The following is a 23,344-nucleotide window of genomic DNA, read 5'->3' as shown; positions in this document are numbered from 1 at the left end:
AGCCTCATCCCCCGGACCCCGGGAACTTTCCAATGGTTGGGCATCGGTCACGACAAACTCCTCCGGTGGGAGAGGAACCATTGCTGCCCATTCTGGGCAGGGGCCCGAGAACAGTTCCTGGGAGTCTGCCTGCTCCTCAGAATGGGTCATTGTAATGGAGTGAGGATGCTGGGAGGAAGGAGGAGCAGCAGCCAGAGGATTCAGAGTTGCAGCAGTGGACGGCGTAGAACTCTGGGTGGTTGATAGATTGCTGGATGCACTTTCTGCCATCCATGACAGGACCTGGTGACACTGCTCATTTTCTAATAAAGGTCTACCTCGGTGACCCATTAATTGTGAGATGAATGTGGGGACGCCAGAAACGTGCCTCTCTCCTAATCCCGCAGCAGTCGGCTGCGATACACCTGGATCAGGAGCTCGGCCTGTGCCCACACCCTGACTTGGGCCTCCGCGTCCTCGCCCCCGTCCTTTTCCTCTAGGCCTACCCCTACCCCTCAGCATGGTGTATTACCAGTAGTGCAGAAACAGAACGCTGTAATTAAATGTGCCGCTTATTGGCCTGTGGTTGGAGGCTGACTTCGCTTACAGAACGCACAGCAGAGCCAGGAAAGAATTTTGCGCAAGCCTGTAGTGAGACGTAGGTGCGTATGACTGAGCTAGTGGAATTCACAGCGCAGAAGCAGTCAAGTGTCCAAAGGCCACTAGTAGGCCTTAAGTATTTTGCGTTTATTTTTTTAAAGGCTGAGCTGACACAGCAGATACTGTAGGCAGCATATATATGTATACTGTTTCCCTCTGGATGGGATGACGGCGGTGATGTAACAGGCAACGCAGAGCCAGGAAACAATTTTGCACAAGCCTGCTGTAACACTTAGCTGCGTATTAATTAGGACTACTACCCCCAGCAGAGACGCAGTGCACTCAAGACGGTCACAGGCAGCCCAAAAGATAGTATTTTTCCCAAATTTGTTTGAAAAAGCCCCACTGCCTATATAGACAGTATATCTCTTTCACCTTTCCCACTGTCCCTACCTCACCAGTACTGGCCCTATACTATGTAAAATTACTGCAGACTGAGGACGCAATGCTCTGCACGCCTGATATACCAAAAAAAAAAAAGTGCAACACTGCTCACAGCAGCCTCCACACTACTGCACACGGTGAGATGTGGCCCTAAGAAGGACCGTTGGGGTTCTTCAAGCCTAAAATAACTCCTAACGCTCTCCCTATAGCAGCACTGTCCCTGATCTCTGTCAGAATGCATCTTTGGCTAGCCGCGGGCGGGGCAGATTTAAATACTCGGGTGACACCTGATCTCCCCAGCCACGCACTGCAGGGGGTGGTATAGGGCTGGAACATCACAGGAGGAAGTTGTAATGCCTTCCCTGTCTATTGGCCAGAAAAGCGCACTAATGTCTCAGAGATGAAAGTGAAAGTAACTCGAACATCGCGTGGTACTCATCTCGAGTAACGAGCATCTCGAACACCCTAATACTCGAACGAGCATCAAGCTCGGACGAGTACGTTCGCTCATCTCTAGCTATGAGTGATCACATGATGGTGACATCACAGGTGCTAATGAAGATTAAGAGCAGCACACTGGAATCCATTATCTTCTTTGCAAAGATTTATCTTTAACTCCACAGGAAAAATATACAATGTTTCGACCACTGCTGTGGTCTTTGTCAAGCTTAAGCGAGCAGCACAAGTGTATAACATATATAGGACAGGATATCCAATTAAAATCACTTTCTCAACCCCCACCCCCAACAGAAGACAGGTTGTCCAGATTAAATATCAGCTGTGAAACATAAGACATCCTTAACCCATGTTCCCCAGCTATTCCATGTCACATAAAAGCCTCCTGCAATTACAACTGCACCTATGAAGCCGCTCCAAGTAGCACAGGGGCCGACAGCACACGGCTGCCGTCAGGCTCAAACACATTTTATGTATTAGGACCTGCGATGACATCACTGTCATGTGATCAGCGGCAGAGCATACACAGACTCACAGACAAGTGGTTATTAGCACTTTGACAAGTACTAAATGGTGCACTGTGTAGTTATAAATAGGGGACCCAAACATAAGGACAAGGGCTAAGGCTGCACTCTGTAGTTCTAATATATAGGGGACCCAGACACGATTACACAGGTGACCCATAGTACTAAAGGTGACCCCCATTTTCCCTAGGGGTGGGAGTCCTGGAAGTGGAACTTCCATTTATTAACGGCATTTAATTGGGAAAGGTTGCAAATGGAAATACTCTTGTGGCCCTTGGCAGCAGTTCTGTATTGCAGTGTGGCACTCTAGACCCTGGGTGCACAGCTGTTTCTGGTCTGAGGAAAGAAGTTCCTACAAAAACATAGAAGGGTGGTCTTTACTGTGAGAGCAGTGAGTCTATGGAACTCCCTGCCTGAAGACAGGTGATGGCAAAAAAAAAAAAAAAAAGGCCTGAATGCTTTTCTTGTGCAACACTATTACATGTTGGTGCTCTTTCCCATTAGCATATTTCTGCAGTCTATAATGCAGTGAATAAAACCCATTTGATTTCAATGAGTTCATTCACATAAGCATATTATTTCACCCAATATGCGATTAAGGTAAAAAAATAAACATGAGCAATCCTTCATTTGCGCCCCACAGGATCTCATTGAAATCAATGGGCTTGTGTAACTGAGAGAAAAATCTGTGCCCGAGACTGTATCCACACGAACTACAAAATCTCCTTACAATGTGAAGCCCACAGTTTCCAATGGGTTCTTTCACATGAGCAATGTTTTGTAGTGAGATTTTGTAGACCGTGCAGATGCAACCCAAGTGTGATTTTCTACATATTTCTTTGTGTGTGCGCAAACACATGTTACATATATATGTACACACACATGGAAGCAGGCAGAAGCACATTTTGAGCAGTTGTGCTTACGCCTGTGTGAGCCCGTACTTGTAGTGACTGCTTCAGAATGGTCGGCGATCCGGGGATTATTCTGATTGCCAGATTGGAGTCAGGAAGGAGTTTTTTCCCCCTTAAGGACTCAGATAAGCTTTTTTTTGTGTGCAAAAACACAAAAAACCTCCACAGATGAAGATGCGCGTGACCGACGGTCCATGCAAATGGTCCGTTCCCTGGAGCAGCTGTGCTTCTACAGCGCTGTCAGTGTTCATTGGTGAAAGAAAGCAATATCACAGTTGTGGCAGAGGACCACAATGCTCTAGTACTGCAGCCGGTCCCTTCAAAGCAATGGTTTGCAGGCAACCCCTGCAGTGATTTTCAGGGAAGGGCTTGAAATATAAGCCCTTCCCTGAAAATAAGCACAATCTGAAAGAAAAAAAAAAAAAAAAGAAAAAAATTGATATCCCTGGGTTTTTATGCGCAACATGGTTCTGTAACATATATATATATATATATTGCACCCCACCGGCAATTGCAGTTATCCGTTAAATAGCAGTGATCCCGTGGCACCTGGTAACAGTTCCACACTGTCTTATACCTTCTCACACTCAGACTCCGCAGCTTTATTCTATTTTTGAAACAAAAGTTATAGAATTTTTGGCAATATTTTTAATACAGAAAACAAAGCCATATTTCAATATATGCAAATGGTTTATTAAAATCTTAAGTTACATTGTTTAAAGATCACAGGGCCAATGTAGAATAAAACCCAGACAGACACCCAGGACGTGAAAACAAGTGTGGATTTTGTTTTGAACAGGGATAAAGACAATTAAAATATCCTTTCCCATAATCCTTCAAGACCGTGTGGGTGTGTATATAACACACTACTATCATATTGATGTGCGATAGTATCTTCTCCCAGATCACTGGCACGTGTGCACCAACTCCAAGGCCTATAAACTGCTCAGGTACTGCCAGCTGAGGACGGCCAACAGCACAGCACATGGCAGATAGATGAGAGAGAAACCATGACGGGACACCAGGGGGCCGTCGGACAGACACAACTTCTGGATGGTGGAGACAATGTTCTGCGTGTGTTCAGCAGAGGGGTCTGTCAGGGGGATCTTCTGGTTGATCTGGGGGGAAACAAAGACAAATATAGATTAAAGGGAAGTTTAAACTACATGGAAGTGGTTTATTGTCTTCCCTTGCAATGACCACATAACTCCTCAGCCTCGGCTCCAGCCTTACACTATAACCTGAACATTGCACACATCTGTTGTACATCTTTACATTTACACAGGGGGGCTTGAATAGAAGACTTTCATTTAGTTTTCATTCTGTTTAAATTCTTCAAAAGTTGAACATTAACTGTAGTGTTCGGGCCAAAACCAGAGGATCCAGTACTTCACCTGTGTGAGGATATATATATATATATATATATATATATATATATATATATATATATTGCCATATGTGTTTTTTATGCTTTTATACCTATATGCAAGTTTTATTCGATTCCAAATGAAAAAAAACTTAAATGTCGCCTTACATCAGATATCCCAAGAGGCCTTGCCAGGCTTGTACAAAATGTATCAGCAAAGAAGAATCGGACGAAGGACGCGTGTACTTGGCCGTTTTCCCAGAAACAAGATATCAAGATGTTCAAATGTACATAATTTTCACTGTCTTAGACCCGAAATCCGGACTTCCCATATATGGTTATGAGCCCATCACCCCCTGGGGGATGGGACAAAGTGTATAAGATCTCATGTAATCTGTAATAAAGTACGTCGACGTCAGCCGAGAGCCATGTCCCGTGTGAGGAATGATACCAGATCTGTGTGGTGTCTATTCTTACGGCCGGCAACGGGGCAAGTGGGGTGGGCCCGATTGGTGTTGCACTTAGAATTTTAACCCTCATAAATGGCGCAACCAACTGGGGCGGTAAAATCGGAGCTTACAGCGCAATTCACCCGGATCCACGCTACTGAGAAACCGTCCTGCTGCAAACCGAGCCTGATCAACTCACTTACAACTCCAGGTAAGACAAACATATATTTATGTTGTGTTTTACACTGCGAGTCTTGCAGCAGGACTGACTATCTGTGGTTTGTGACCGGACGGGTTGGGTTAAGAGTTCTACACGGTAACTCGTGTGGGCTTCGGGTTTGCCGTCATGGACCACTGACCGTGATATGCGCACCAATGGCTCACCCAGAAACTAGTCTGTAGTTTATTTGTAGTTGAAGTCCGTAGCGTTTTAGCGATAGTGGAGATGGTTTGTTGTATCTGCAGAATTTTTTTTCTCTTACTTTTCATTTGATCTCACAAGAGAAGGGACCCTCAGGTTAGTTTAGTTAGTTGTTAATGGTTTAGCAGAGAGGGATGCATTTTGTGAGATAGGCTTCATAAGAAAAAAGGGACTCTCGGTCAGTTTGCCTTATATATGGGGCTAGCGATTTGATTTCAGAGAGATGCATTTTTATGGGACTGGTTCCATAAGGAGAAGGGACCCTCGGTTGTCTGCCGGTATATAAGGGGCTGACAATTTGAAAATTAAGAGTGATGCATTCTATGGAGCGTGTTATTATTATTATTTTTGTTGTTTTTGTTGTAATATGCGTAAGATCTTATTAAAGAAGATAGAGCCCCTCAAGGGCTGCCGCCGTGTGGATGAATTTGTAGAATGTAAGAAAAATCTAATGAAAATGTGTGACACTGACCCGCACGGTAGATTACAAAATGGTGTCTGGGAGGAGGTCTTTAGGACCGAGAGGTGCCTTGGAAGACCAAGGTTTGCTAGGAGCAGAGAGAGAGACAGTCAGAGAAAGTTACGTATGTACACATTATTTGTTTAAGAAAGTATCCGTAAGTGAAATGTTGAAAAGTACAGTAAGTGATCAAGAGGGCGTCAGGAGAGTGTCTATTAAAGGTTATATTGGCAGTTAGGTAGGGGAGAGAAAGTGCTGAAGGAGCAAGCAAGTCGATAAGTTACAATGCACGTGATTTGTTGGTAAAGAGAGATGGAAATGTGTATAATACAAGATAGATAATAGATAATGTATAATCCATACTAGGTGGATATATGTGTGTGTATATATATTACACACACACATACACACACATACACATACACACACACACACACACACACACACACACAGTATGTGCAAATAGTTAACAGCTTGCTCTTAGGGGAGAAGAGGTTGTTGACATATAGCTGCGACTCTGTGTAGCCTTCCAAGGTCAGGAAGATAACAGCGAGAGAGAAAATGCAATAATAACCCTGGATAATATCTCTGCTTGCGTAAAAGGAATGAAGGCTTGAAATGAATTTAATTAGTTATACTGTCTTAGTAGGCAGGGAAATATGGCAATTTCTAATGTATATTCTTACTTATACAGGGGTTGAAAATGAATGTTGCAAGGTCCCAGCATATGTGTTAATTATGATTTCAAAATGCAGGCAATAGTTTAAGCTAAAACTTATTCAGTATGTGTTTCATAGTCGCGGAGAGATAAGACATGTTTTAAAAAAGTGGGGGCTTTCAGATTCACTCTGAGCTCAGGGTCACAAGGGGGGGGGGGGGGTTGAAAAATACCCAGAGATTCTAAAACACTTCAGCGTTTAATACAGCATATAATAGCTTCAGTAGATAAGAAATATAGAATATTTCAGTCACTCAGCAAACTTTTTCACATAATTTGTCAAAGATAGCGCTCATTCACAATCTCAGCTCAATAGAATTATGTACTTTATAAAATGATAGCATTCACCTCGGTGTTTTTCAGCTGATGTATGTATGTCAAACTTTTTTTGTCCATGCATCTGTGTGTACTGGTACACCTCAATGAGGGGGTGACGGAGCAGACTTGAGAGCATGGATGGATGTGAGTTAGTGACCCGTGTTCGAGCTGTGGTGGAATGTGTGATGTGGATAATTGACTGGGAATAAAAATCCTCCCCATGCATGGGACTTTGCTTGGTTGTGATGTGGACGTGTGGACGGTTAAGCTGAAATTAAGTTGGGAAGACGGACGCAATGTGCCAATATTGAAGGGGTGGAGCTATATGATGTAATAGTACGTAATAATGTTTCATCGCTCCTCTTGCACGAGGGAGGGGGTGAGAATTTTGAGCAGCTAGTTTTTTTTTTCCTGTCTGAGATTTGATAAGAAATTGCAGGCAGGAACAGACTAATAATGAATTCACTTAAAGGGATATCACATTTCAAATATTAGTAGATGTTTTGTAGATTTTTCTGTCCCGATGTAACTCATGTCTGTTATTGGTGCTAACATCTTACAGGCCTTATCTGCTTCCATCAAATCTTTTTACAATGTTATACTACCTTGAAACCGGGTGCTCTTGTTCCAATTGCGTACCCTGTTTCAAAGGGGGGGGGGGGGGGGGGGAGGAATAGGCGTAGGTGATCTAGGTATTGCAAGTCAGCCATTTTAGGTATTGCAAGTCAGCCATTTTAGGTATTGCAAGTCAGCCATTTTTAGATTTTTTTGCAAGTCATTTTTACATTTTTAAACTTTTTGCAACAAGGTTCTAATCTTTTTCAAATAGAATATCAGCCTGATTGTCTAGCATTGATGCAACAAGAAAATTTAAGTTTTAAAAAAGTTACTGAAAGCCCTTGTTAATAATGCATATTTTGAGTTGTTTTTTATAGATGGTACCCAGGGTGATTGACGACTCCACACTGGATATACGGTGGTTACACAACAAGATGTCCTAAAAAGCAGAATGTCTCCGCATGTCGCAGTACAAGAAGCGGAATTAAAAGCACTCACGGAGGCGTGTGGAGTGGCCACAGGTAAGACGGCAAACATTTACACTGACTCCCGGTATGCATTTGGCATAGCTCATGATTACGGCCCAACATGGAAGGCCAGACAGTTTTTTTACCTCAGCAGGACAGCCAATTAAGAATGTTGCAGCGGTGCAGAGTCTCATGGAGACCCTACTTCTACCTGACAAAGTGGAAAGCTCACACCAATTCCTACACCGGAGAAGCGAGAGGCAACGCCATCACAGACCACACAGCAAAAGCAGCGGCCCTCAAGCCGTGGAAGAAAGAAGAAAAGAAGAATTTAACAATAACTTGGACTTTGATTTGAACTTGGACTTTGATAAAAACATTGGACTTTGATATGCTAAAGACTTTACAGTTAAGAAAAAGACAAATGGACTAAAAAGGGACGGCGTATGGTGAACAGTCAACAGAACTTGCTTACCATAGTCCCTGTGCCTCATAATGGCCCAGCTGACGCACGAAAAGACGCACCTCTCAAAGCAACAATGATGACGACGCTTGAACAAGGACGGGTGGCTCCTTGGTTTTCTGTAGCTGCTGCATCATTTGTCCAATTTTGCATGATCTTTGCCGTAAAGCAACAGGGCAGAAGTAAATTTGCCACATAACACTTGCCTAGACCACTCTACCCATTTCAGGGATTGCAAATTGGCTACACTCAGCTCCCACTTGTTGGGAAGCATGAATATGTGCTTGTTGTTGATGTTAATGTTTTTCAGGTTGGAGACCTACTCTGTTACCAAAGTAAATAAGCAGGTAACCGCACAGAAGCTCATGAATGAGGTAATCCGCAGATATGGGGTACCGGAAGTGATTGAGTCAAACAAAGGTACACACTTCACAGGTGAAATAATGCAACACATCATGTCTGTTTTGGGTATATTCTAGGCTTTTCACACACCCTGCCGTCCGCGGAGTAGTGGGAAAGTAGATACAAAAGGCAATAAAGAAAATGGTAAAATTTTGAATTGAGTGTCTATTAGTTTTTCTTTTTTCCAGGAGGATACATGCCACAGTAGCAGAGTTTGGTGAATGATTTTCTTGTTTAATGTTGTCCTAGGCCTCTCTAAGGAATTGTTAGTAATCCATTCTGCAGTCTCTGCTTTCCTCCCAGGTCCGACAGATGAGTGTCACAATCTAAAATCAGGTGACAGGGTCTATGTAAAAAAGTTTGAGAGAAACCCGGTTTGAATGTCCTTACCAGATGTTGTTCACCACCCCAAATGCAGTCAAGCTCGAAGGAAAGCCCACTTGGATCCACACTTCGCACTGAAAAAAACTAATGATCCTGCATATCCTTTACATGCTATAATGTGGTACAATTCCTCTAACACACACCTTTGACTACTGTACACTAGCCCCCTGTTTCAGAACAAATTAATACAATCAAATGTGCAATATGTAGACTACACTGAGGGTGAGAATCCAACACCGCATCGTGCTAGGAGAGACATTGACACTCCAGGTGGTAACTTTGATCCACATGTATACATAGATGCAATAGGAGTGCCAAGGGGGGTGCCAGATGAATTTAATTCTAGAGATCAGGTTAAAGTAGGTTTTGAGTCCTTATTTGCTATTGTCACTGTTAATAATAATGTAGATTAGATGAATTATATCTTTTACAATCAGCAGAGGTTTGTAAACTACACCAGAGATGCTTTACAAGGTTTAGCGGACCAGTTAGGGCCCACTGCATCCATGGCCCTAGAGTAGCCCTGGATATGATTTTAGCAGAAAGAGGTGGGGTATGTAATTTCTTGTATGTGTATTTTCCCTTTGATCAAAAAGAATATGAGTAAGGGACTGGATAATGTGACACCAACATTTCCCTTGTTTGAAAAAGATGAAGAACCAGTTCCGATAATGCCAACCACGTATGTTACCAGAAGAATGGAGAGATGGACTAGTACTGCGCCGCCCCAGTCTCATAAGATGGACTGTCAGTGGACTTCCCATTTGCCTAGGGAAAGTGCAGAAGACCTTAGGTTCCGGCGAGGGCACACCCTGTGGGGTGTTAACTTGTACAGATAGAGGGTATGGAGGCCCGGAAATAAGCCCAGGGAATCCATGGGCTCCTTCTGAGGTGAGGTAGGGATCCCTTCCCTTTTAGGAGTAGGGACTTACGGGCAGTGGAGAAACCCTGACGCAAGGGAGAGACGACCGAGGAAGAGTGCAAGGTCTGATGCTTGATCTCCATATTAAGTTTTTTAGGGGGGTTTGTGAGGGTATATATATATATTGCCATATGTGTTTTTTATGCTTTTATACCTATATGCAAGTTTTATTCGATTCCAAATGAAAAAAAACTTAAATGTCGCCTTACATCAGATATCCCAAGAGGCCTTGCCAGGCTTGAACAAAATGTATCAGCAAAGAAGAATCGGACGAAGGACGCGTGTACTTGGCCGTTTTCCCAGAAACAAGATATCAAGATGTTCAAATGTACATAATTTTCACTGTCTTAGGCCCGAAATCCGGACTTCCCATATATGGTTATGAGCCCATCACCCCCTGGGGGATGGGACAAAGTGTATAAGATCTCATGTAATCTGTAATAAAGTACGTCGACGTCAGCCGAGAGCCATGTCCCTTGTGAGGAATGATACCAGATCCCTGTGTGGTGTCTATTCTTACGGCCGGCAACGGGGCAAGTGGGGTGGGCCCGATTGGTGTTGCACTTAGAATTTTAACCCTCATACCTGGAGCATACACTAAATGGTCACTCTATTAGAGACACCCATAACGTAGAAGGTTAGGTCTCCTTTGGCTTTTAGAACCAAAGAAATTTGATATTTGCAGATGGACGCCACAACAGAGGACCCAGGGTGTACCAAGAAAACATTCCCCCCACCATTACTCCACCTCCACAAGCGTGAGCTGTAGCTACTAGACAGGAAGAGGTCATCGATTTGTGCAGTTTGTGCCAAGTCCTGACCTCCCATCAGCACAGTGAAACAAATCTGGATTTTTCTGACCAGGTGAGGTTTTTCCACTGCTTAGCAATACAATTTTTGTGCCGTTTTTCCCAGTGGAGTATTTCAATTTCTCTTAGATGACTAGTTCCAGCATCGTTGCCATTTTGTTATATCCCATCTGCCTTAAGGAACATGTTAGTTGGAGCACCGGCATTGTAGTTGGCTGCAATTTGAAAGCTTGTCATGTGATTTTATGCTTCACTCTGGAGTCACGGCTCTGATTAACATATGGGGAAACTTGAATCGTGATAGGGCAGATGGCTCCAATAAAGTGGACATTACTAGTACCTCAACCCAAATGGCTTAATTTTTTTGCCATGAAGCCAGGTAATTGCTTTTAGAGCAAACCAGTTTAAGCCTTGTTTAATATCAAAAGTAGAACATAAATAGGAGCATTGCTTATTGTATACATTTGCCAATATGCAAGTAGCTCTCCTCCACACGGAAGAAAGTGGTTTTCAGTGCCACCGCCAGACAGCTGTGGGAACGAGGCCTTAGATCGGATTCTACCAAACCTGGAGTATCAAATTCTACCAAACCTTGAGTATTAAATTCATCAGTAAATTCCCCACTCACGTTGAGAAATATGCCTCCCAAATTAATTTTTTTTTTTCGCTCCACAAAAAACGCAATCATCCAGCAAACGAGCATTTGCTCATTTGTTGGCTTATCAGGTTCAGCTTTACAGGACCGATAACGCTGTGCAATGCAATTTTTGTAACCAATAAGCAGATAGGTGGCTATTAGCGTTCTGAATTCAAATAGGATATCCTTTTTTTCTGCCACGTAAGGTTTTCCAGTTATGGGGAATAATGTAATCCAATTGCCGTTGTATTGTATTTTTGGGAAATATGCATATGCAATTAATCCAGTCGGTTCACCATTAACCTTACTTGATAAATAAAATAAATTAATTAAGAGAACGCCAGAAATGCGCTTTCGGTCAGTCTCCAAGAAAAAATAAAATGCAATAAAGTGATCAAAAAGTCTTTGCCATTTTGGAATACAAACAAACTACAGGACGTCCCACAAGAAATGAGCCCTTGCACAACTATGTGGACAGAAAAATAAGAGTTATTGTGCGCAAAAGATGGCTGCAGAAATTGAAAAAAGTATCCGAAAATGAACAGCAGTACAGCAAAAAAATAAATAGAAAAAACTAAATTGGTATTGTAGTAATCGTACTGAGCCATAGGATAAAGTTATGTTATTTTTGTTACAGTTTGTGGGCCGTAGAAACAAGATGCACCGAAAGATAACAGAATTTTCCTATTTTTCATTTTTCTTCACTTAGAAAAGTTTTTCAGTACATTATATGGTACTTGAAATAGTACCATTGAAAATTACAACTCGTCCCCCCAAAATAAACCCTCAAACAGCTACGTTGATGGATAAATAAAAGGAGTGACGATTTTAAGACAAGAAAAAAAAATGCTTGGTCACTAAGAGGTTAAATAACTTGAAGGGAGACGTGCTGCTATTATTCAGTTTCACCAGTGTAGTCAGCAGGTTTTAATTTTACAGAAACATTTCAATTACTCTGCAACAAATTTTTAAAACCTTTCTTAACAGTGTAAATCGGACAAATTAGGGTTCTAACAAACATTCGTACCCAATTCATTACAGCAGCCCCTGCTGGTCTTTGCTTACCACCCGACAGCCATTTGTAAGCAATCATGTGCCAGTCCTGGCTCCAAGCATCTGAGAAGTGGTACCAGAGAAGATGGCACATAAAACTTCTGCACCCTTATTTTTACATTTGAACTGTGACAGTCTGGATCTGGATTAAAAAAAGTTAATGCAAGTTTGATGCTGAATGCCATAAAAATGGAGGGCAGAAGTATGCCTAATTAAGGCCTCATGTCCATGGGGAAAATCAGGCCCACTACAGATTCTCCATGGGGTGCGGATCCGTGTGCGGGTGAAGAGTTAAAATCCGCAGAGTATTTTAATTCTTCTTCTCCCCGTGGACATGAGGCCTAAGGGTAATAGAATGAGACAGCAGTTTGTATGAAGAAAAGTTTACTGAACTTATGTAGCAAACGCAGCGAAATGTGACCAACCAGCATACATATAAATAAGAAAGGAATTTAGGATTGTGCAATTTGTAGAAAAAAAGATTTAAAAAAAAGAAAAAAAAAAGTGAAATACACTTTCTATACTTTGAGAGAAATGGCTTTGAGTCTTTAAATCCTACCACAGAACGACTGCCAAGGAAGTAAAAATTAAAAAAAAAAAAGGGGCTTTTTTATTGCTAAGTTTATGTTCACATTGCGGATTTTGACACAGAATGAGCACCTGAATGTGCTTCTAATACAGGTCCCATTCAATTGAAGGGGATGCCCTGTCTGTATTACGTGAATTTTAAATTTGTTGGAGAAAAAAAAACTAAAAAAACTAAAAAAAAAAAAAAACTCCTGAAGTGACGTCACATCAACTTTGAGTCACATTGGAAATTCTGCAGACAGATTTTGCTCATCTATATGCAAATCCACAATAGACATCTGCGGCATAGTGATGGTCACATGGAAAAATCTGCACCAGTTTCTGCTTTGTGAACAGGAACAGCATAAAATGGCCGCCAGCACAGGGGCGATGGACGATGACGTAGGGCCATGCGTAATGTCAGGTGCACGCTCCCGTGACGTCAGCCCCACCAAATTCAAAAGGCATTTGCTTTGAAACCCTACTAGCTTCTCCTGCGGGGTTACAACTCTGTACACCTTCTAATGCTATGGGAAGCATGGAAGGTGTCAAACTGGAGTAGTCCACTTATACAAAAAGCTCATTGAATAGCTTCTCCCATTATTGCTGGATGAAACCTCAAAATCAAAGCCTGATCAAAAGGATCAAGAAGTGGGATAAAAAAAAAAAAAAAAAAAAAAAAAAAGATTAAAATGTGAAGTTATTTTGTACTGACTATATGGCAATAGGCAGGGAGGAGCAGGAATCCTTAATGGATAGTTTCTGCCAAATGTTCAGGCAAGAGGTCCAAGGATCAAAACTGGAACCAGTCTCCAAGCCTGGCCCCTATAAGCCAGCAAAAAGAGCCTGTATTCAGGTTTACGTATCCTCCACATCTGAGCTATCCCTAGTTACAGTTTGGGGATGCAGAACTTTCCACGCTCAAGTCACTTGAAAAAGGCTGGCTGCACCAGCCAAAACATTGTACTTTTATGTGGACCACAATAAAGGAACATCCTCTGGACATGAGGTTGTAATTTGCACCGTATTGCTGCCCCTGTACTTTTGATGGACAAATTAGCTATATGGATCAGTGGTCGGGACCACACATGGAGCATGCTTTAGTGTGATGCTTCCCACAACATTTTGCTTTCTACAAGTAAGTTAAGTTTAAAATGGAGACTATTAGGTCAACAATTCCCCTGATCAATCAGGGAAGCGTTATGTGCATGATTAATCTTAAAGACGCCTACTACCATATTTCCATCCACCTGACAAACTGCAAATCTGAAATGTTTTTGGTAAAATTAGAGATGAGTGAGCACCAAAATGCTCAGGTGCTCGTTACTTGAGCAGAACCTTTTGTAATGCTCGTTTCAAGTAACGAACCCCGTTGAAGTCAATAGAAGACAAGCATTTTTTCATGCTCTGCATAGGGGAAGGTGTGCGATTCAACTGAACACATCAGAAAGTGATAGAAACACCACAGAAATGGATAGGGAACGACAGGGCTCCCAGGTTGCAATAATAAGCCAAGTTGTGTGCAAGAGCCTGGTGGTCACCCCCCTAACAATTTAGTTGGGCCAGACCATAATCAGCAAGGCACACGTGCTGGCACGTCTTAGCTAAGCACCACACTAGGTGGAACAAAGGCCAATCCCTGCCTGTAGGTGACACAACTGCCTCTTCTCCTGTATTACATGCTGGCATTGCTGTCCAATCCCCCCCCAGGATGCAGGCAGCGTACTGAAATTTTTCCCTGCGCAGTGTCCAGCTGTCCCCATCCCAGACGGGGTAAGGCGCACCCCTTTGCCTACTCAGTAGGCCACAGCGTACTGAAATTTTTCCCTGTGCAGCGGTCAGCTGTCCTCGGTTGCTTGAGAGCCACACCACCCTCATGTCCATTTTATAAGTGTGTATTGGATGAGGAGGGACAGGAGACACACTGCAGAGGGTTGGCAGGGCCTGGCAATGACCCCCTTTGAAATTGTGGGCAATAGCCCACAATGCTGATGAGAATTGCTGATAAATTAACGTATGATCAGAATTCCAACCCATGCCACCTCTGTCACAAAATTTCATGAGCCACAAACATGGGCATAAAGGGGACTCAGGTGCCAGTACGTCTGCATTTTTAATAAAGAAAAACCACCAATTTAAAAAAAAACGACTTTACCAAGATTGCAGGTGAGAACCAGACAGATTTTTTGAGTGAAAGTGCAGGGTATTGTTTACCAAGAGTATAGGCAAACCCCTGAAAATTTTTTTCTTTTTTTAACAGACCTTGTACTTGCTTAATGGGATCCAGGTGGTGGTCCACCGACAGGCAAGCTACCGCCTGTCCCAGCCCATGCCTCTCCCCGATGGACTTTTTAACCAGTGCCCCATGGAAAGATAGCATGTACTATGAAGTAGTTAGAGTGGGCAAACCTGGACAATTCATTCTGTCTTGGTGTCAGATAGCTGGACACTGTGCTGGGATACATTTGTGGACTCTGGGCATATGAAGCTGGAAGCAGCATGTTTTCTGAACTCTAGTGGTGAACCTCTTCAAAATTTGGGGCGAGAAGTCCCCACCCTCGTTGTTTGTGACTCAGGGAAGGGACCTGATAACAGTTCCTGTGAGTATGCCTGTTCTGAATCTCTTTCCTGGAGTGACCAGGCTGGGAGGAAGGAGGATCAGCGTGAGGATTCACAGGTCCAGTCCTTTGGCTAGCGTGAGTGGACTGCATGGAAGACTGGGTGGTGGATAAATTACTGGACACGTTATCTGCTATCCATGTCATCACATGATCGCACAGTTGTGGTTTTAATAATGGTGTACCACGCAGACCTGCAAACTGTGAGATGAAGCTATGGAGCGTAGATACGTGGCATTTTACTTCTCCCTCAGCAGCAGGCACTGTTTTACCCTGCCAAGTACCTTGGCCTCTGCCCACACCCTCATTCAGACACCCACATCCTCGACCCTTAGCCCTACTGTTGATCATGTTGTATAATGCACTGCGTCAAAATGCTACGCTAACTGCGAGGTATTTTGCATATGCTTTAAGCCAAAAATACAGTGTAAATGTGTATAGTCTTGTTATCTAGTGTGGGCGGACACACACACACACACACACACACACACACACACACACACACACACACACACACACTATGCAGATGCTTTCAGCTAAAAACAAAACTAAAAAAAATGAAAAATGAGGCGTTTTGTTAGTTCCTATATAGTCTGTGTACACCAGTAGCAGTATACTGTATAGAACTGGTAACAGTATGCAGCCTACAGCCAGGATGCTTGTGAATGCTTTGTGTGCGCTACTGGTCCCAGGCAGCCAAACTGATGCACAAAAGTGGAGTCGTAGTCCTTAAAAGGACTGTTGGGTTGATTGAAGATGGATCCCTGCCTAAACGCTCCTTCTAACCTACACTAACGCTCTCCCTCATTCACAGCAGCTGTCCCTCAGCTAATCCAGCCTCCGCTTGAGGCGAGCATCAGGTGACCTGCGTTTTTATGATCCTAGGTCACATGATCTGGCCAGCAAGTCACTGCTATAGACGTGCACAGGGTTGGCACGTTATATCAGGAGGTGCCAAAGCCTTCCCTGCATGTTTATTGGCTAAAAAAAAGCAGCTAAACAGGTGGGGAGCAGAGGGTGAAATTTTCTCAAACACTGCGTGGTGCTCGCTCGAGTAACGAGTACTTTTGCATATGCTAATGTGCGAACGAGCATGCTCACTCATCTCTCGTTAAAATGGATTTTAAAAGACTGCGCATTTTCAGTTTGTCTACCCTTTGGTATATCTTCTGCTCCTAGGAGTTTTTTCTAAGGTAATGATTGAGCCACTTTGCTTTCTTAGGGGTATGGGAATTAACATCATGCCTTATCTTGACGATCTCCTAGTTGTTTCAAACAGCTTGGACTCTATGGAGTCAACGTAGCCGATGAATCCAGCAGCACTCTTACTTGTATCCTACTAGAGGGAGAGGTATTCTGTCATGCACAGCCACAGCCTGGGGATCATGGACCTCCAAATCCCCAATGTCAGTCAGTCACAGTTCAAATGAAGTAATGGCAACATCAAAGGCGTATCGCAGAAGTAAAAAACCATTTGACCAGAGGTCTTTATCAACCCCCTTGGAGACCTTGCCTTTTAGCATGAAGCAATAAAATTTTTACTTTTGATGCTGCCACTACTTCATTTGGACTCTAGAGTGTCATCTATTGCAGACATTTAAGCCAACCCAACTCAGATAGTTTATCAACCTTGAGAAATCCAACCTAAAACCGGAGATTCTAAAGATTTTTCATGTAGTTCTACTTGACTCCCCAAAAGGTTATTCTTTTTTGCCTCCAACAAAAAAAGGGAAGATATTATCCTCTGCATTAGGAGATTTAAGAGTAGAGACTCGGGCTCTAAAAGAGAAGGGATGAGGGTACTCTGTCAAATGACCGCCTGTCTGCAGATGGTTCCTTGGATGCAATTTCAAATGGCTCCTTCAGCAGGAAATCCTCTCAATATAGGATAGAATGCAATACTTTAGGAATTTTTTCAATGGTGTTGATAATTTAAACTTTTTGCCTAGAGTGGTGGATGCCATCCCCAAACCTTAAATGGGGATAGGGACTGTTAGACCACTCTTCTATTTCAGTAACCACCAATGCTAGTCTGTCTGGGAGTGCAGGTGGCAGATAGGAAACTTCAGAGTTCCTGGTCTTCTCACGTCCACTCTCAATCCTCAAATGCTAGAGAACTTTGAGCAGCATGGGAAACGTTGATGCAAACAGACCTAGTACATGGAAGATATGTTGTCTGAAAATATATTAACATTACAATGGTGTCTTTATTTGCCACCAGGGTGGCACGAGACATCCCTACCTTCAACACCTATCAAAGAATATTCTCTTCGTCAGAAGGCAAAATAAAGTCCTTATTGGCCATTCATCTGAAAGGCTCCCAACACATTATAGCAGACTTTCCGAGCCAACCAAAAGTAGACCCAGGGGAATAGTCTCTAAACTCAGAAGTATTCTTTCTGCTGACATCTGTGGGGTCATCCCCAGATAGATCTCTTTGCTTCAAGGACAAACTTGAAGTGCTGCAAGTTCTTCTCCTTAAACCCAGCAGACAATCCCCTGGCACTGGACACACTCACAGGAATGGGACACGGACTTTGCGTATGCTTTCCTCATCTATTACCTTTAATCTCCCAAGCCCTGCCAAAAAAAAAAAAAATTTCTGAACTGCTGGACCAGGGTTATCTTCATTGACCCAGCACAGCCAAAAAAAAAAAAAAAAGCCCTGGTTCCTGTTGTCCTCACTAACAGTTCAGTCTCCAATTCCACTGCCTCTCAGACAGGACCTTCTGTCCCAGGACCCAGTGTTCTGCCAGGAGATCCACAGGATAAAGTGGACAATTTGGCTGCTGAGCATCAGAGATTGAAACACCAAGGACTGTCGTCCAAGCTAAATCATTCTTAAGAGCTGAAGGGGGTCTACCTCCACTAGAGATATAGATATAGATATATATAGTTGACTGTTGAGGATCAGATGGTCCAGACCGAAGCAGCCCAGACCTCACAGATTTTACATTTCCTACAAGGAGGGCCTAGATAAGAAACTCAGCCCTAGAACCATGAAGGTACAGGTTACAGCCCTTGGTTCTTTTTATGACACCCCACTAATAGGTGGGTTTGCAGGTTCTTCAGGAAGCAGAGAGACTCAAACCCTTCATTAGAAAATCAGATTAAGATCCCAGGAGGAAACTGGTGTTAGATGGGCTCTACAAACCTTCCTTTAAGCCCATACAATCAGTATTACTAAAAACCCAGACCATCAAAGCAGCCTTTTTGGAAGAAATTACAACCATTGGACAGATTGGTGAGATACAGGCATTATCCTATAGAGAACTGAAGGTGATTGAGTGATACGGTCTCTTGACTATTCTATGGTCATTTTTTTCTCAGGATTTCTGTCAGGATAATAAAAATTTCCAGGACTAGTGCCTACAGGACCTAGACGTCAGACGTACAGTCTCCACCTACTTACAGGTCTCACAGACCTTTAGAAGATCTCTTAACTTATTCCTTTAATTCCAGGGGCAAAATAAGGGGAAAGCGGCTTTGAAAGATTCCATCGCTATATGAATCATATCAATTCAGGAAGCATACAAAGCCAGAGGACTGCCTCCCCCTGAGGCGATAAGAGCTCACTCTGAGGGCTCTCGCCTCCTCATGGGCTAAACACAGTGCAAATTTGTTCTGTAGAGGCTTCAGAGCCGCACCGTGGTCTAGTATCCACGCATTTTCTAAGCATTATCGCTTGGATCTCCATTCTGGTAGGGAGCTGGTCTTTGGGCGGAAGGTCCTCCAGGCTGTGTGTGGTCTCCCTTCCCTAATGTTACTGTTATAATCTGGTAATGCCTCCATGTTTGCTGTCAGGATGGAGCAAATGGTAAAACTAGGATTAATTTTACCTTTAATCCCTTTTCTACGAGTCCATCATGACAGCACATAGTTGCCCACCCTAGTAGGTTACTGTATACATGCATGCAACATGTTTTTCAGTAACAATAAAAGCTTGGGCCAGGTATCCGTTGTGATAATTTGAAGTCACAGGAGAATGGTGGTGGGAGGTGGACTTTTGAACACTCCTCTTCCTGCCCCAGTGGGGGTCAGAGGGCAACCTCCATGTGTGCTGTCATGGACTCATGGGAAAGGGATTAAAGATAAGATTCATCCTAGTTTTTCTATTGATGGGCTGGTGTGAGGGCCTGTTATTTAGTAGGATGAGCTGTACTTTCTATGGATACCATTTGGGAGTACATAGGACATTGTTCCATATGTAGCTGCACATAGGTTTAGTGTAGTTTCATGGGGCAAATCTGCAAATGGATTGTTTAAACACGGATTCTGTGTTAAGCGACATGCAAGATTTTTTTTTTTAACCTAAACAAAAGTTAAGTCTGCAACATCTAATCTACAGCCTATATTCTAATTCAAATAAATGGAACTTGCTTGCATAATTCCAGTCTTTGCCGGAATCTGCCATGTGAACATGGCCTAATATTATGGTCCATTTTTTTCTGAACATGGGCAATTAATAGCTGATGGGAAAGGGGGGGGGGGGGGGGGGGTCAACTCCTGGCCCCTCCACCTCTTGTATGAAGCTGCTGCATCCTCATCATGTTTACCAGACACGTATGAAGGGGTAACCCAAAAGAAATTGTATTCAAAAGATGATCCCTATCTTCCCCAACTGGTTGCTCAGTTTTTGCCTATTTTGCGATGGCCGATTTATATAACAAGTGAAATCAAGAAGGTCAACAGCGCTCATTAGTTTCTTTGTTTTGAGAGCCATTGTACACGCCGGATTTGTAACAGGACCAAAACAAACAAAAAAAGTTTTATAAAGGTTGTGTCGCAATGTACGGAGAAAACCTCCCGATTTCTGGCAAAGAGGTCAGTGGTTCTTCCATGATGGCAACGCAGCTCCCCATTCAGAGCTGAGGGTTAGGCAATTTTTGACAAAAAGTCGTGACAGCCTAGCCTCACCTTCTGTATTCATCTGATGTCGCTCAGTGCTACTCCTTTTAAAATTATATTTCCTTAGGTTAAAGAGACTTCAAGAGGAAAACATTTTGCTCATGAAGATGTGGAACAATAAAAAGACAAACAAAAAATGCACAAGTACTAATAGACATCAACAATTATATATATATATATATATATATATAACAGTAAAAGGAAATAAGTATTTGATCTCTTGCTGATCTTGTTAGTTTGCCCACTACCAGTGATCTAAGCAATAGCAGGTAGGTTTATTTTAACAGTGAGATAGAATATATCTGTGCCCAGATAAACAGTGAAGGGAACACAGTACTTGCTGGAGCACCACAGCTGCTTCATTCAGCTGATTGATATCGGATTAGTGGGAATCAATGGCCCATCTTTTTTGTGAATGCCACTTGTGTGCGGCTCCTCATATGTGGCGATGTAGAGAAGCTGAATACACACCACTTACCTCATTCATACACTGGTAGACGATGGCTCTGACCGCCTGTATGTTGGTGGCATCCATGAATATAGTCACCAGCTGTCCTTTGCGGAGCCTCACCTCTCCCTTAAATACCTGCGGATTGTTGTAGCAAGCAGCCAATCTGGCAACAGAAATGATCTGAGGACACAAGGCAGCACTTAGTATAAGGTCATTAGCAGAATGGATAGGGAGGGAGGGAGAAAGGAACAGCCCAGGGAACAGGCACCAGCTGCAGCATTCAGGATAGATTGGAGAGGGAACAGTCAGGTGAGGAATTTACAGTAGCCAAGATAAGACTAGATCAGGGCAACAATAAGCCTTTTTGCTGTTTCTACAGTAAGGAAATAGCAGATTTTGTATAAGTTTCAGTTGCAGGTGACACAAGTGATTGAATAAAGGGAGCGAAGAAAAGATTTGAGTCAAATATAACCCCAAGTGAGTGGGCTGGCTGGGAGTTATGGTAGCTCTACATGCAGAAGCTGATAATAGTTTATGTAGATTAGTAGCTGATGGAAAACACAAGTAGTTTAGTTTTTGAAAGGGTCAATTCTGGTACAAAAGAGGACAAGGTTTGTGTAAGTGGGCTACCCTGTAGGGATGCGTGAAAGAAAAAGTGTACAAGTTGTAATAGCTGGCATGTTTAAAAGGGGCAAGATAAAACAATGTTACAGTGGCATCTAGTGGCCAGTTTATATTACAGCACCTCTGGATTGTTTAACCCTGGACAATTTTCTGACTGGTGCTTTTCAGGTTAGCTGGACATAAAGGGGAGGAACGGGACTTTTGAGCGATCTTTAGGAGAACTGGTGAAGCAGTAAGTTTGAGCAGCTCAGGGAGAGTAAGCATGGGTTCCTCAAGTCTATCCTGCTGTCAGAAGAAAAAAAAAAAAAGGACACCCAAGCTGAGAAGGAGGAGAAGAAACACTCTGGCAGCACTGACCTGTCTTGTTCAAAAACATTGGTATCCTGCTGCAAGGCTCTCACAGAGAGGAAAGAAGCAGTAATGCCATACGTCACTTACAGGAACCTGCAAGCACTACAAAGGATGCCTCTGTTGGCTCAACAGTGACTGAACTGCAAGTGGAAACCGGCTTTCAAGACAGGAGTCCAGTGTGAACACTTAGGAATAGCGAAAAAGCTAAGATGAACTTCCCAGTGGTCGACCATTGTTCTGAGCTTAGAACTGTTCCTGCCTACATCTAACCTGCTATGGACTGGAAGAGTGCTCCCCAAGTACTGAGGGGCATCTGAACTATTGAGAGGCCACATTATTAGTTATTGAGCAGGCTTGGATTTGTTCACCCTGCTAAAGACAAAGGGACTAATCAAGCAGGGCATATACTATCCTTGTTAAACCATGCACTGTTAATCTAGTAGTACTAATGACTTAATAGAGGCCAATGTTTACTCACACCCAAGATGGATTCTATTTGTGAAAAAAATAAAAATAACCCCCCCCCCCCCCCCAAAAAAAAAAACCCCAAAAAACAAAAAAAACAAACAAAATCACTGGTGTTTTGTAGTAGTGCAGGGCTGATTTCTAAGGAAGAGGTGTATAATTGGGCGTCAGTGTAGAGATGGTACTGAAAACTAAATCTGCTGACTATCAAACAAGGCTGTGTAGATAGAAAAGAGGAGACCCAGGACTGAACCCTGAGGAACCCCAACAGGAAGAGAAAGTGAAGAATTCGAAGCATGAGTGTGGTCTCCAAAAAGGAGATACGGTCAGACACACTTACCTCTAAGATAGCTACCCAGCGAAATATATTATGGTCTCTCGCCTGGGACAGGTAGAGCAGGATATCAGGAATGTGCTGAAGCGCATTAGTCACCAGTTCATTCAAGCACTGCACCGCCGGCACGATGTTCTCAGGCTTGGCCAAGTCTGAAAGGTTTTTGCTGTATTTGCGCCACACCTGATGGCGGCAGAATGAGGACCGTGTTGGGTTTACTGAGTGGTGATCACTATAATCACCCGTAAAACTCATGGGACATCAGTCCATACTCGCCTCTCCAGGCCAGAACGCTCGTCCTTCCAGCTCATCCTCCAGGTAATCTCGGATGATGTTTGCTTTCTGAAACATGAGCCCCATTGAGTTTAGCAGTCTTGGGTCCTCGACAACCGGGGTGTCTTCCAGTTCTGAGGCAGACAACAGCCGAAATACACCAATCACCACTAATTCAGATGCATAGTGACCGTACTGGGAGAGGAAAAAAGAAAAAAAAAAAAAAGTCAGGGTTAGTCAATTTGCCATTAGCATTTGCTTAACCTGAAGACCTGACATTTCATCCCCCCCCCCGCCCCCCACCTTCCTGCTTTTTGAAATTCATATATATTTTTTATATTCCCTATTGACATAGCCGTATGAGGGCTTGTTTTTTGTGAAATGGCTTGTACATAGTTTTCAAATGGTGCAA

The 23,344-nt window shown here is 43.1% G+C and overlaps 1 protein-coding gene across 3 annotated transcripts in view; it reads right to left on the bottom strand.

Annotated features, from left to right (window-relative positions):
- Positions 1 to 3,585: 3,585 nt before the first annotated feature.
- LOC136594044 (squalene synthase-like) overlaps positions 3,586 to 23,344 on the bottom strand; it is a 50,006-nt gene continuing 30,247 nt past the window's right edge. For all 3 annotated transcript variants that reach the window (XM_066588671.1, XM_066588673.1, XM_066588672.1), the window contains 4 exons: positions 22,936 to 23,127; positions 22,666 to 22,842; positions 20,913 to 21,065; positions 3,586 to 4,032 (listed from right to left, as the gene is read on the bottom strand). In XM_066588671.1, coding sequence (XP_066444768.1) covers positions 3,850 to 4,032; positions 20,913 to 21,065; positions 22,666 to 22,842; positions 22,936 to 23,127 — 705 coding nt within the window. In that variant the 3' untranslated portion in view covers positions 3,586 to 3,849. The remainder of the gene's footprint in view (positions 4,033 to 20,912; positions 21,066 to 22,665; positions 22,843 to 22,935; positions 23,128 to 23,344) is intronic.

This window comes from Eleutherodactylus coqui, unplaced genomic scaffold, assembly GCF_035609145.1.
Source record: "Eleutherodactylus coqui strain aEleCoq1 unplaced genomic scaffold, aEleCoq1.hap1 HAP1_SCAFFOLD_215, whole genome shotgun sequence".
NCBI classification, from domain to species: Eukaryota; Metazoa; Chordata; class Amphibia; order Anura; family Eleutherodactylidae; genus Eleutherodactylus; species Eleutherodactylus coqui.
This window is presented reverse-complemented; position numbering and strand designations above follow the sequence as displayed.